Source organism: Glycine soja, chromosome 12 (assembly GCF_004193775.1).
Source record: "Glycine soja cultivar W05 chromosome 12, ASM419377v2, whole genome shotgun sequence".
NCBI lineage: Eukaryota > Viridiplantae > Streptophyta > Magnoliopsida > Fabales > Fabaceae > Glycine > Glycine soja.
In genome coordinates this window covers 10,936,995-10,951,859 of record NC_041013.1, presented here as the reverse complement: position 1 = coordinate 10,951,859, position 14,865 = coordinate 10,936,995, and the positions used below count along the sequence as shown (strand labels likewise).

Genomic DNA, 14,865 nt, shown 5'->3' with positions numbered 1-14,865 from the left:
AGATTAACATTTCTATCTTTTATTTATCGTGATAATTGCTGGATTGAGGAGGTCTCTTTTGAAGTAGACGAAATAATTTATAATGATGTAATTTCTGCTTTTGATCATTATTAATAAAATCCAGCTTTACCATAAAAAAATATTTTTTTAGAGATTACATATATCTTTTACAAGAGATAATCTTGTTTGAGTTGAATAAAATTATTATGTATAATATTTTTTTTTGAAATATAATTTACAAGATTATAAAAAAGTACTAACATGCTACAAATTATCTAAGGAGTAACTCTAAATAATATCAGATACTAGTACTAATAAACTGATTAAAATAATTATATGAACAAATTTTACATACTTTTCCTTGTAAAAAATTTCAAGGAAGGTTTAGAGTGCAGGGCACAAAACCACATTTTGCACTTTGTATCCATAAAGGAAAACAAGAAGAAAAAAATAATAATGAAATTGTCAATAATATACTTTTCTTGGCAATCTCGATTCTTGATCAGATCATATAAATTCAAGCATCATATCACATGAAGGGTGGATATAGAATTCTCACTCCAAATATCTTGGAAAGAGTGTTCAATAATACAAGAGCTACTCTTTCTTAAATTTTTCACATATCATCCTTTCAGAACAAGTGGAACAAGAATCCCAGGAAAGCAGCAATGGTCATGAGTGAGAAAAAGTGAGGAGGAGCAGCCACATGAATGGTGTTGGAAGAGGTAGAAGTGTTGGCTGGTTTGACTTGGCTGCAATCAAGGCCTTGGTTCCCTTCTTTGCACTCATTGGCAAACAGGCCAGGGGGGTATTTGCCATAGATGTTGATGTAGCTAAACATAACTGAGGAGCAATCAGTTGTCATGTCATTGATCTCATTTGCAAAAGGGCAAGCAAATTGCTTGAAAGCCTCACAGCACACCTTTGGCGGGTACTGGGGTCCCTTGCATTGGCTTGTGAGGACTGTGTAGTTCTGGTTCTCAAAGTCAACTCCACAGGCTGCACATAAGTTCTCATTTTATTAGCTCAATCATGAAAAAATTAGAGGAGATGCTTCACATTGAAAAAAAAATGAAAAAAATGTTGATATCACATTCTATAACTCTGTTCTACTAAGGTATTTTTTTTATTTTGATTGAAATTCATGTAGGTCTTATTACTTTGAAATGAGACCTATTAAGTAAGAAATAGAACCCACATGTTTAGTGAAAATCTAGGCAAATTTGACCTAATAAGAGAGTGAGTATTGGAATGGGAGTAAGAGTAACAGAACGTGTTACTAACACTCCTAAAAATAAAATATATTTTTTAGTTAATATGCTCTGTCTCTCTCTTTTCTTTTTCTTCCTTTGACTAAAAATCCTTATAAACAAAAGCAATGAAGAGATTAACCTTTTTGGAATGGTTGGGTGAAAATCTCTCCAAAATAACTATTTCATGATACAAATTCCAAAACTGTTTTCCTCTTTAGTTGATATGTTTTGGTTAATGAACTCTCTATAAAATGAAAGCAACAAAGTATTTTAATTTAAAATGCAGATGAAAGACAAACTAAATACTGCCGTAGAGTTCAACTTTTTTCCATAATTCCTCTACAACATTGGAAAATTGTAAAGAGAGAGTATAAAAGTTTGCGTGGCTAATGGGTTCAGACTTCAGAGTGCACACAAGTACATCCATTCTGATAACCTATTTTGATAAATACATTCTCATCAGTGGTGAAGCATTAGTGTAACATAGGTGACTCATGCCTCCACTAAAACTTTTTTACTTTCTTAGTCATCAATGAAAAAGTATAGCACCTTCAAATGTAAGTTATAAACCTACTTTTTTCCAAAAGGAAAAATACTGATATTTATCTGAATTTTTATTGGTAAATTTTTCACTTATCAGTACTTACAATACTCGGATTCATTTGCCTAGAGCTTACAAGAAAATTTGGGTTCTTAATAATAAATAACGGTGCTATTCTCGAGGGCAATTGGGTATTGTTTAGATAATTTTTTCTTTAAGTACTCAGAAAAGAAAATTAAGAAAGTAAAATGAATCAAAAAGGGAAGAATTATTGCAAAGATAAGGATAGGAAGAGGGAAAACTAAAGTTAAAAAAAAAAAAAAAAACTAATGATAGAGAGCTGAGAATTAACATTGAATAATTCAAAGGACTAAGCTCCTTTGCTTTTGCTTACCTATCACCATCCAACCTTTGCATAACCCATTGTCTTCTAGCAAGGGGTCATTTTTTGGGCCAACAGTATAATTTTTCTTATGTACAATTAAAGGATGAGAGGTAACACGAAAGATTTTTTTTCTCCAAATAATATGCTTTTGAAGATTTGGAATATCACCCTCCATATTCCAAATAATTAACATCAAAGGACTAGGTGGTTTCCTCAATATTTTTACAAATAACTCCTGTAGTCAATCCTTCTTTTACTTGGACATCACCCATAAATAAAGAAATGTATAAGGAGCATAAACCAGAGAATCGAAAGGATTTTTATTTTAAAGGAAAAAGAAAGATTAGAAAGAGGAATAATTTGGACAATAATTAATATCCAAGTAGGTGGAGTTTCTGAGGAGAACCTAATAAATTTTGACATGCTTTACAGATATAATCTCTTTATTCCCCATAGAGAATCATAATGCAAAAATTTGTTTTCACATGGAATGAACAATAAAATCCGGTTCAAAAGAATTAACCTGATTTTAGTTACTTGTCGCCTGTTTGGAATATCGTTAAGAAGTAAGAAATCACGTTTAGGATGTGGAAATTATAACTATTAACTTCTTAAAATGATATTGTGAAAAATCATGTCCGAGACACAGAATCAAACAAGCTATTGGTTACATTATGATTTCCACATTAGAATCGAAAGGAAATCCATTAAAGATGTATAAACACAACAAATATTTCAGGGTACATGCATTAAGGTAAAACTAGAAATATAAAGAGAAAGGAGGCAGAACAAAATGTTACCTTTCTTAGCCTGTAGGAGGGCACGGCCAGTGGATGCTTCAGCTCCAAATATGTCATCTGTGTTGACACACAAAATCAATCACATTAAGCCAATCTTAACAAATATGAGTACCCATCATTAAATGTGACACGTAAAAAAGGGTTGCAACTTGAGGAAAAAGAATGTACCAGAAAGGAATGGGGCAGAGGAGACCAATGTAGCTAGGAGGAAAAAATAGAGAATGGAAGAGAAGAAGGCGTTTGAACCCATTTTCTCTTTCACTCTCATCCTTTTGATTTCAAAATATTCTTTTTCCTTTGATGGGTGTGCTTCTTTTGTTTTCTGGTTTTGGAGAGATGAAGAAGAGAGAAGGAAGGGACTGACATTGCAGGAATTGTGGTGGAAATCAATCGTGTTGTCAGGCAGGCAAAGTTCCAATGGCTCTCCGCAAGTTTTCCCTTGGCTTTGGTAGTTATTGGTAGTTTTATAATGTGCTGCTTCCCCCTATAGGATAGTTATTTAATATGCCCTATTTTTACTATAATTAGAAAGGAGGAAATTATCATTTTAACTTAATGGCAAAAGTTGTTTCTTACCGGTAGGAATTCAAAATCTAAGATAAATATTAACGATTTGTAATAATTTACTCATCTTATTTAACTAATTGAACTAGATTCTTTAATTATTGACATAAGATCTAATTCTAAAAACACAATCCAGGGTATTGTAAAAAAAAAAATTAAAATGATAAACAACTCGTTTAAAAATTATTCTATAATTTTTGGTGAGTTTTAACTTTGCTTTTCAAGTTTATAGAGATAGAAATTCTAAAGCACTTGTTAGTAAAAATATAATTCATATTTTGAATTCTTATTCTAATTCCTAATAATTTCTCTATGAATAACTGCACATTCTTTATTTAGTTTTCCAGTTCAGTGTTCAAATGGTAAATGCAAAAGCAAGAGTTTCAAATCATATTGTTTCCTAATCTAAAAAGTAGCTAATGTTTTTGCATAAACATTCCAAAAACAGCGCAGTTAGGATGCTAGCAGTGGGTTAACGTACATAATAAATATTATTCCCCAAAAAATGTCTTCTAATTTGCATTGAAGTAATATTATACTGCACAAGTCCAACCGCATGCAGTGCCAGATGAGACAGTGAATTAGCTATAATTTCACAAAGTAATTTGACAAGACACAACTGTACATTGCTTCATTCTGTTTAAGCACTAATATTATTTGTGAATCAAGAAAGAAAAATACATGAGCAATCAATATAATGTTTAAAAGAATTTCCAGTTTTGTTTTGTCATAAGAAAATCCTGACATAAATGACTAAGAAGTAGAACATAACTGCAAATTTTAGCCTTTTTTATGAATATAAGTATAAACTGTACCTTACTTCCATCTATATGGGTCGTGTGGACTATGTTCCAGAGTTCCTCATGGGCTCTGGTTTAGGACTGTTGCTACCTACACTTCCATATATTACTTCCTGCACCCCATTACATTTCCGAAAGCTCCATCCAAAATGCAAAATCATATTTTAGATTGGTCTTTCCAGGATGAAATGGAGTACCAATGGCAATTTATGGAGATGCAGGAAGTTTAGCCCAAACATAGCTACACTGTTTTTAGGCAAACATAGATTTTGCATACATATATGATTTTGGAACATTATTAGGTTAAAATTGAATTTGCAATTGTGCAGTAAAGTCATTTTTATTTTGATTGTCGTAAATGTAGGGATAGTAAACCCAATTTGGACAAGCCCAAGTGAAGGACAATCAAGCCTGGATGACCCAAAGACTACATCTAGACTTCTTCCACCTCATTACATTTCAGAAATTCCGAACCAAAATCCAAAATTACATTTTGAATTGGTTTTCTAAAATGTAATAAGGTGCAGAAAACAAAATTTGGAGGTGAATTACAAAGTTTTTGCGATCCGTCTAGCTCAACTCTAGTAGCCCATGTCCATTTGCACTTCATGCTTATTTCAATTTTGTTTTATTTTCCCAAAAGCTCTAGACTGTGCCATGTGTCTGGCATAGATCATATGACGGTTATTATCCGTATATTTAAAGACACAAGAGTCATGTAATATAGAGCAGGTCAGCAGGATATGAATGAATTAAGTTATCTTTAGATTTCCTATTAGATTTTGGATTAGTTTCTTACTAGCCCACGTAGCCCTAATTTGTTTCTCTAACAGTAAGTTTTTTCTAAAATTTTGTATAAAATTCTTCACTCTAAAAAAATATATTTTCTTCTCAATGATTTTTCGATCTTTAACGTATTCCACTCATTTTACAGTTTTTTTTTTTTATAAATTTCAACTAATAATAAAATTACGGTAAAAATAATGTGTTATAAAATGTGTTTTTTTTTCCGCTGAAGAATAGAACGTCTTATTACGTCCTAATAAGCACTTGTCATGTATTCATTTTTACAAACAAGTGTAATAAAGATTTTATTACAAATAGTAACTATCAACGACTATATTGTGAGAACGACATACTCTAGTTTCACCAATCACATTAGTTATATATGTGAAGGCCATAAAATTAGAGACATTGGTCATTAGTAGACTAGAAAAGCCAAGAGACCACAGCAAGTTTTGATTATAAGAACAATTGACACCCCGCTAAATGATATGGGTTTCCGATCGAATCATTGAAATTTGTTAAAAGTACTTACAGAGTTTGACAGTTTGTGTTTCTAATCTAACAAGTAATAATTAAGCCACATGACACGGTCATTACTCATTAGTAGTTCTATTGTGTGATGATTTATGGTGCATTAGTATGAATGGACATTGAGTCATTGAGGACGCTTAACTCTAACGGTCTAACCTGAAAAGTGAAAATAACCCTTCTTTGTCGTGTTATAATTTTCCTTTTATATAGTGTCTCATCAGCCCTGGTGTTTATTTGTGCATGCTATGTACTTTAATTAGTTGCAACCACTTGTGTCATGCGTGAGGAAAAAAAATCATGATCTATTTGTCAATTTTGAGCGATATCCTCCTCTCAATACGAATATGAAATTGGTTTTGCAAAAGGAAACAACGTTTTAAATTAAGCAAATGTATGGAGCATGCATAGAAGAATGAACTAGACATCGGTATCATCCATCCACTTGCGTGCTTCTGCAGAACTTCTATTTATGCATTTGTCTGTTCTAGCAGAGAGTGCTACCCTCCCTATGTTGTTATCAGGTACTAAAAAACAAGATACTCCTTGCAATTGTCTTGGTCTCGCTGTTACTAACATGTCATCCAACAACGAGGTAAATTTAAATTTTATCGTTGTCCACATCTTCCGTTCTTTTTAAGACCATTGTGTGGTAAAATAAATTTAAGCGTCGACGTGTAAAAAGGCTTAGAAATTAATCTGAGACTTCACGTCAACCAAGGATTATTATATACTCCTATGCACCCAATAATGCTACCATATACTAGTAGGGTATAAGAGGGAATATTAATTAAGTATTTAGCAAAGTAGGGTATCTAAAAAGCTCTTGTTAATCAATGTTGGTAGGAAAACTAAAATAAAAAAATATTTATTGTAAAAATTATAGGAGAGTGTAAAAAGAAATTATGAATAATATAATTTTACGCATTTCAGTAGAAATATTTTTTCTTTTCATTTCTTAATCAATATTCTAATGACACTAATTAACATTTCTGAATCTAAAAATATTATTACTCCTAAATATTAATGTATAATTACTCTTAATTTAAACAAACTTTGTCGTTGTTTAGGCCTTGTTGTCACAAAATGGTATACCTCGTCATTACAAATACGAGGTGAGTTTAAATTTTATCATTGTCGACATCTTCCACTCTTTTTAAGATCGATCTATGGGAAAATAAATTTAGGATTTAAGCATGACAGTTCACGAGTGAAAAGGTTCGAAAATCAGACTTCGCGTCAACCAAAGATTACTATATAATCTTATGTACCGAATAATCCTACCATATACTACGTTCACACACAACATCGTATGACAATGTTACATGCGAAGTAATTATTTAATTCATTGAAAAAATATTTTTTTTGACAGTATTAGTAAAATAATATAAAGACACAAGCACCATCATTTCCTTAATTAACGGTCTTCTCGTGTATTAATTGCGGTTCACATCTGTTAAGGATAAATCACAAGTCACAACCTTCATCTTTCTGGATTTATTGCACTTGATTTGGGTGTTACTCAATTATCATATACCTAAATCATGAATCATAATCATAATCATTTGCAAATTCCTATCGAATCAGATGACTCAAGCTGGAGACAGAGATGCAACAGGAGGATGGAGGAACTGAAGAACACACAATTCTCAAGTCAAGAGGCAGCAGCTTCTTCACAACCGGTGAGACTATTATTGCATAAGGAACTTGTTGGAAAAGTTATGGTTCGCGAGTTGTACAATGCTGTTGAAGATGGGAATGTGGATAACTTTGTTGGGGTTTTGAATCAACAATGCAGAAAAAGGAAACTATCTTTGTCTGATATTTTTTATCAAGTCACTGGAGCAGGTGATTCATTGCTTCACGTGGCAGCATATCATAAGGGAGAGCATATTGCTGAGCTGATTGCTCATCATTTTCCTGAGCTTCTTATTAGGAGAAACGTAAGAGGAGATACTCCACTTCATGTTGCTGTGAGGTCCAAGAACTCTACTATAGTCAACATCATTCTCTCACAATATGCCATAGAGAAGTCAAACCATGAAGAGATGAATGATAAAGAGATAACAAGAGAAACAAATGAACATGGGGATACTCCTTTGCACGAGGCTATCCACAGTGGGGATGTTGATGTGATAAAGGAGATTTTTTGTGCAGATAACGATGTGGTTCATTATTTGAACAAGTCAAGGCGATCACCACTGTATTTGGCAGTAGTGAATGGGAATGTGGAAATTCTGAATCTTCTATTGGAAATTCCATTCCCTGTGGATCTTCCACAGTGCCTTGGAAACTCTCCACTCCATGCAGCCCTGTTAGAACGGAAATCTGGTAAATCCTGCTTCTTTAGACTAAATTACTGTATTTGTGGTATTTTAATTAAGCAATTGTTTCATAAGCTTTTAAATAGAGTTGGACATATATTTTTATAAGAAAAGTATTGTTAATAAAATTTGAACTAAGTAGAAAGGATACTATAGTCCAGAATCTTACTTTCTAGATAAAAGAAGTAAATAGAGTTGGATATTTAAGTTATAGACAAAGTAGACCTGCACGCATAAGTTTAAAAATAGGATTGGTTGTCCGTACGGTCAAAACACTCGGTTGATGAGTTCCTGATTGAATCATCCTATGAACTGTTGTAACTAACATAAAATATAACTATATGTATTAATTAATTATATATTTAATAATTAATCATGATGATTTGATGGTAAGTTGATCCACTAAATGATTTTTAGGTTCTAGATTTATTTTTTTATTCATTAAATTTTACATTTTAATAAAAATAACTAATATTGGTTCAATCGATTCAATCAAATTGATTCATGCTAAATGGAATTAATTTATCGATTCAACCACAGAATCAATCAGGTTAGATTGGATCAATGACATACCAATTAATTTAACAACAGACTCAGACCAACCAATTAGTTATATTATTTGTAAGGGTAATTATAAACATATATATCAGTTGTATCTTTCATCTTATTGTCATTCTATTTTTTTTATCATTATGTCTATCTATTTTTTTCTATTTATTTGTCTATTCTCGTACCAATCCACCCATAATAGAGTGTATATTTACAATTTTCCTAATTGCAATTTGCATGAGGCAAGATTGTAGACTTTTTATTCTATATAAAAAAACAATTTTATATTTTTAGTTAATTTTCCTGATTTTTTTATTTTCTTTTTCACTTTAGTCCCATGTTTGTTTTTTTAAATCTTCTATTAACTATATGACCCAACTTATTAAGTTGTGGGCCAAGGGAAGTAAACCCAAGTCAATTCTATAAGCCCATTTATTTCCTAGGGCATATAATTTAACCACATTTGAATCTTGTACCTCTCAACTTATATCATGCACCTTCTACTTTATTTGTATGGACAAAAATAACTCTTTCATCAAGAATCACCTTTTCAGAATGGTCATTTGGAAAGGTAACTTTTATTTTCTAGAACAATTATTCCAAAATAGGTTATCATAACATACTTTTGAAATGATCAGTCTCAAAGGTAATTTTTACATTTCGAAATAGCTATTTTGGAAAAGGTTTTTAGAACACTTATTCTTATTCTTCAAAATAGTTTATGAAATGGTTATTCTAGAACATAGATTGAGTTTCAGAGTAAACTTTCCCGATAACATAAAATATGCTTCTAGAATAGGTATTTTGAAAAAATGCTATCAATATTCTGTATTGCATGTTCCAAAACAAATATACATATTTTTGGAAAAGGAATTTCAGAAGCTTTGTTTCATTATTATGGAGCACGTATTCTAGAACTAAAATCGTGTTCCAAAAAGGTCATTCTGTAACCGAAATAAAAGCTTCCAGAATACCTGTTCCGAATACAATTGCCACAATTCCTCTTTGGAAAAGATTTGTTCATAAAATAAAAGCTTAATAAAGAATGGAAGAAATCAATAGTGGAATCGACACAAATGAAGATGAAAGATGAAGAGGAACAAATGAAAGTTTGTGAGATGATTATGTGTGAATGCAAATGGAGACGAAGAGGAAGACCGAACCGTGGAGAAACACTTAGATGGAGTATATGAGAACAAGTGGGACTCCCTCTGGAGTAGCATGTTGAGAAAGAGGAAAGGTATAATATGAAAATGATGATTTGGAGATATTTAAAAATCAGAATATGCGAAATTCAAAATGGGAGGTGCAACATTTGAATACCTAATTTACTGCATGTAACAAGGTTTCGTAATGAACAGGGGGTTTGAACATGTTAGACTAATCCACATGCCTTTTTTTTTGTATACTTAACCCTATTTATAATATGAAAGACCAAAGTTACTAAAATAATTTAAAAATAATGAAGTTCACCATAAAAAAATATTTAAATAAGAAGAACACAGGAAAAAGTTCTAGGCCTAAATACGTTTATTATAAACTCGCCATATGTCACAGTATATACGAAGAATTAGGCATACTTATCATAATAATAAGGTACAATTTTTATTAGAAAAATATATTTTATCGCAAATGTAAAAGTTATGTAATTTTTAATATTTGAATAATTAAAAATATTTAATAAAATATGCTAAGATTCTTTAATTTGTCGTTAGCAAAATCTAATTAATTTATTTTACTTTGGTTTGTTCAACTGTAGATCTAATAAATGGGATACTAGCAAAAAGACCAGAACTAGTTTACTTAAGAGATGAAGATGGAGGTACTCCCCTTCATTATGCAGCTTATATCGGTTATGTTGAGGGATTTCATATACTCTTAGAAAATTCAATTGATAGTTCAAATCAAACTGCCTTGGAAGGGAACAAAAAGGGTCATCTTCCTATTCACCTTGCTTGCAAAAAGGGTCATGTTAGGGTGATAAATGATTTTCTTCAACATGAATGGCCTATTAATCTTCTCCTCAACCAAAAATGTCAAAACATTCTTCATGTTGCAGCGAAAAATGGAAAAAGTAAAGTGGTACAATACCTATTGAAAAATTCGAAGATCGACCAATTTACTATAAACCAGAAAGACAATGATGGAAACACTGCATTGCATTTGGCTTCAATAAATTTGTTTCCTAAAGTTTTGTACTTCATCACTCAAGATAAGAAGACTGATGTTAACTGCTCGAATAACGACGGCTTTACGGCTCGGGATATCGTTCATCTAGCTTCGAAAAAGCAAATGACAATTCGAAAGGTATGATCAATAATTAATATCTGTAGCAGAAGTGCTTAAGGCTTCATATATAATGGCATCATGCAATAGAGTTATATGTTTCAATGAATGATAAAAGATAAAATGGAATTATATAAAATGACATGAAATGCTATTAAATTATATTATTTGAGATATGAATATCAACTATAATTGATATGCTTCATATATAATATTCTCTCATTATAAAAAAGGTACTCTTTTGGTTTCATTGTGAATATATCTAAACACTATAACTTGTAATTATTGATGATGCATGACATCTCATGTTTATTTCTACTTTTTTTTTTCCTGAACTTCTCCATTTTTCATGTAGTTCCTTGCTAATCTAGTATTAAAAGAAGCTGGTGCCCTCCTAAAAGTAAATGATATGTTGAGTTCTCAATGGCAACAATCGCCCAGAATGCAATTGAGCTTAAAAGATCTCATCAACACATTTTTAGTTGTGGCAACGTTGATGGTCACTGTGACATTTGCTGCTGGTTTCACTGTGCCTGGAGGCGTATATAGTTCAGATGCTAAAGACCCAAAAAATATAGGGATGGCAATTTTGGCTGATAAACCATTTTTTTGGGTATTCACCACCTTCAACATGATAGCTATGTATAGCTCTGTTATTGCATGTGGACTCATGTTGATGGCACTGATTTTTGATCATAAATTGGCAACAGGAGCAACTATCCTTGCAATGTGTTGTTTGGTTCTTGCCTTTTCAACCGTACCAATTGCATTTATGGCTGCAGTACATCTAGTTGTGGCCAACAACTATGCTCTTTCCCGTACTATTATTGTCATTGGAGTTGTGTACACTTCCCTCATCTTGTTGGGTTTATTTTTTGGATTTTTTCCAATTGGAATTCGCCTTCTTCTATTTCGTCATGTTGGTAGACTCGTTCTTCGGATTCTAATTGCATTGACAAAATATGATGATAGGCCTGAAGATTCATTGCCTCAGAAAGAAAACAATGACAAGGATGATTAATCAGAGGAGCATGTGCAACAACAGATTAAACTATATACTAGTGTTTACTGTATTGCTTTTATTGGGATGGAGGAATGAGAATGGCAATCAAAATTTCATACTTGTTAAGTAATTTCCCTTTACATGTGGATGTAAATTAAATTAAACTCGGGATTTGTATTGAAAAAAACAATTCACAAAACATAGAAGCTACATATATTTTTAAAATAAGTATTAAATATAAATATAAAAATATATAATTTAAACAAACCCGTGAGATTTGAAATCTAGTTAATAGAAATTTAAGATTTCTTATGATTCTTGTGAATGTTTTATTTTCCTTGACCGAACAATCTCAATTTTCATTCCATGCAGCTCCAATTTGGCAATTCCCATGATTTTTAAGAGCATCTTATTGACCAAAATGATCATTTTCTTTTGTTTACTGTGAGGGTAGGCATTCGATCAATAAGATACGCAGCTGTTTGCTACGCATAACACCAAATTTGAATGGGAGGGATGCATGCATGATTCAAGAGACAATGGGATGTTTCGATAAGATGACAATGCTTACATTCAGAGATTCATTATGTTCAGAGGTATGGGCAAAAGTTGTTAAATGAGAAATGTCATGGGTTTGCAGGAACGAACGCATAACTTAATGTATGTATTCACCGTCGTTGCCAGTGTAAAGAGTTTTAATTTTGGCATTTAATTGATTTTTCGATAAGGGATTTAAAGACTGGAAATATATTGAAAAAATCAGATTTGATTTTACTGGATACAACTAGACATAAAGTGAAAATAAATCAATGAAAACTTTGGATTTGATTTTATTGAAGTTTGACCCATACATCGGAATAAACAATGTGAATAGGACAAGAATAGCAAGACTCAATTTATTGAATGAAAGTTTGTGAGTTTTGTTACCTAAACAATTAACACAACGACACTTGATGACTTTATTGGGATTTAGGAACTTTGGAATGTGATACAGCGCAGCACCCTCGGCCCAAGAGAGAGACCCACAGATCAGCTTACCTACATGATTACGTGGGCAAATTTACTATAAAGGGGTCCTTTTTTTAAGTATTTACGGAGGGGGTCTCTTCTTACGTTGATGTCACCAACAGGATTGGCGAGATAGGTGTGCCGTCATTGTCAATGGCGAGAAGCTTCATGACGTGGCTACATGGTGAGTGTGCCGCCAGCACAACTAGCGAGATGCATGGTGACGTGGGTGTGCCGCGTGGGTGTGCCGCCAGCATGACTGGAGAAGCCTCCCCCATTGTGCCACCATTGCTTCCTGCGAGACAGCTTAAATGACTGAATTTGTTATGTGTTGTATATTTCAACTCTGCTGTCTGAATGCAAAGACACGGCACAGTGATGAAGTGAAGTGGTGCATCAACCTCAATCTCAGGTACCCATTCTTTCTCAACCCAACAACTCCATTTTTTTCAAATAATTCATGTCTACCCAGATGGCAATTCCTCTTCAGTTTTCTTGGGTTTCTTATGATTTTATATCCTAAGATTGTTTTTAGGAATGCTGAATGCTGAAGCGGAGAACTTTTTGGGGGGGGGGGTTGTTTATTTGTTTCTAGGTTTCTTTTGTTTCAACAAAGGTTGGATTTCGAAGGAATTCTTGGTTGATGGTTGATGCTATATCTCATCAGTGTGTTCTATAAGAAATTGGGGTTTTCCCATTACTTTGTATGTGGCAAGTCATTGCATTTGAGAACTGTTGGAGATCTTCTCCAACACTGTAGAAGGTTGAGAAGACATTAATTGGTGAGTATGGTTTTTTGTGCTTGAGGGATTTAAGCTTTGGATGCAGATTGAAGAGGGCTAATTGTTAAAACCATAACCCCCATCAAGGTTTTTGCTTTGTGTGTTTGTGGAAATAGCTTGAGCTGCTCTGTCTATTTTCATTTGGTGTTTTGTTCCATTTGCTGTGTTTGGTAGGAGGTTGCTTCATTTACAGTAAATTTTCCGCACCGGAACTTATTCATGGGTCCATTGGGTGGATGCAGTATAGCAATATGAAGGAAGGAGACAATGTATCTCGCCAGTGGGAGCAGCGAGACAGCTTCCACGTCAGATGTCTCGCCAACGACAATGGCGGCACCATCTTCTCTCTGCCAAGCACGCTTCTCGCTATTGCGAATAGCGGCACACCTATCTCGCCAATCTTGCTGGCGGCATCAGCGTAAGAAGAGACCCCCTCCATAAATACTTAGAAAAGGGACCCCTTTACATAAATAGTTTGTAAAGGGGACCCTCTACAGTAAATTTGCCTGATTAGGTGCAACCTTAGGCCATTTGTGTAACTGTCGAGACGTAATAGGAGTGTGCAATTAGTTAGTATTATGTAATTAGAAAGTTGTCAGCAATTGTCCGTTTTGTTATTTTGTGTACGTGTCTCTATGTAATGGAAGGTTCGTGTACCTCGAGGGCTTTTAAATAGCAAGAAGCGCACTAAATGAAGGGAGGAATATTCATTTTCAGCTTTTTGTTTATCGTTCTTCTCCTTGGAGACTACCCTTGATCTTGAATCCAAGGGATAATCCCTATCATTTAGTCTGACCTATCGACGTCCCCATGGCAGAGCACAACACTTGCTCCAAGACCACCGATCGCTTGGAAGAGGCGGTTCTCCGTCTAACCCAGACCCACCATGACCTCTCCTTGCGCCTCGACTCCATACAAGAGTAGTTGTAGCTCCTGTAACTCTAACACCAACACCCTCCACCTTCACCCCCGCCCTTACCCCCACCACCCTTTTTCCCCTTCTTCCCGCCACCACATCAAACTTGACGTCTCTCATTTCGATGGCAACAATGCCATGGGATGGATCTTCAAGATCTCCCAATTCTTCGACTATCACCATACACTGGACGAAGAACGCGTCACCGTCGCTTCGTTTTATATGGAAGGACCCGTTTTAAGCTGGTTTCAATGGATGTTTCGAAACAGCTTAATCACGTCGTGGTCGTCATTTCTGCAAGCACTGGAGACCCGGTTCGCGCCGACATTTTATGATGCCC

General features: G+C 33.7%; 2 protein-coding genes across 2 annotated transcripts; one reads left to right on the top strand and one right to left on the bottom strand.

The window, feature by feature from the left end:
• Positions 1–462: 462 nt before the first annotated feature.
• On the bottom strand, positions 463–3,381 carry LOC114378177 (GPI-anchored protein LLG2-like). The gene is made up of 3 exons (XM_028336724.1): positions 3,148–3,381; positions 2,980–3,036; positions 463–999 (listed from the first exon to the last, which is right to left on the bottom strand). Exons 1-3 carry the CDS (start codon positions 3,245–3,247, stop codon positions 632–634), a joined length of 525 nt encoding a protein of 174 aa, XP_028192525.1. The 5' UTR covers positions 3,248–3,381; the 3' UTR covers positions 463–631.
• A 3,820-nt stretch (positions 3,382–7,201) lies between these two features.
• LOC114378708 (protein ACCELERATED CELL DEATH 6-like) lies at positions 7,202–11,837 on the top strand. Its single transcript, XM_028337347.1, has 4 exons — positions 7,202–7,988; positions 9,675–9,770; positions 10,290–10,837; positions 11,172–11,837. Exons 1-4 carry the CDS (start codon positions 7,202–7,204, stop codon positions 11,835–11,837), a joined length of 2,097 nt encoding a protein of 698 aa, XP_028193148.1.
• Positions 11,838–14,865: the final 3,028 nt, after the last annotated feature.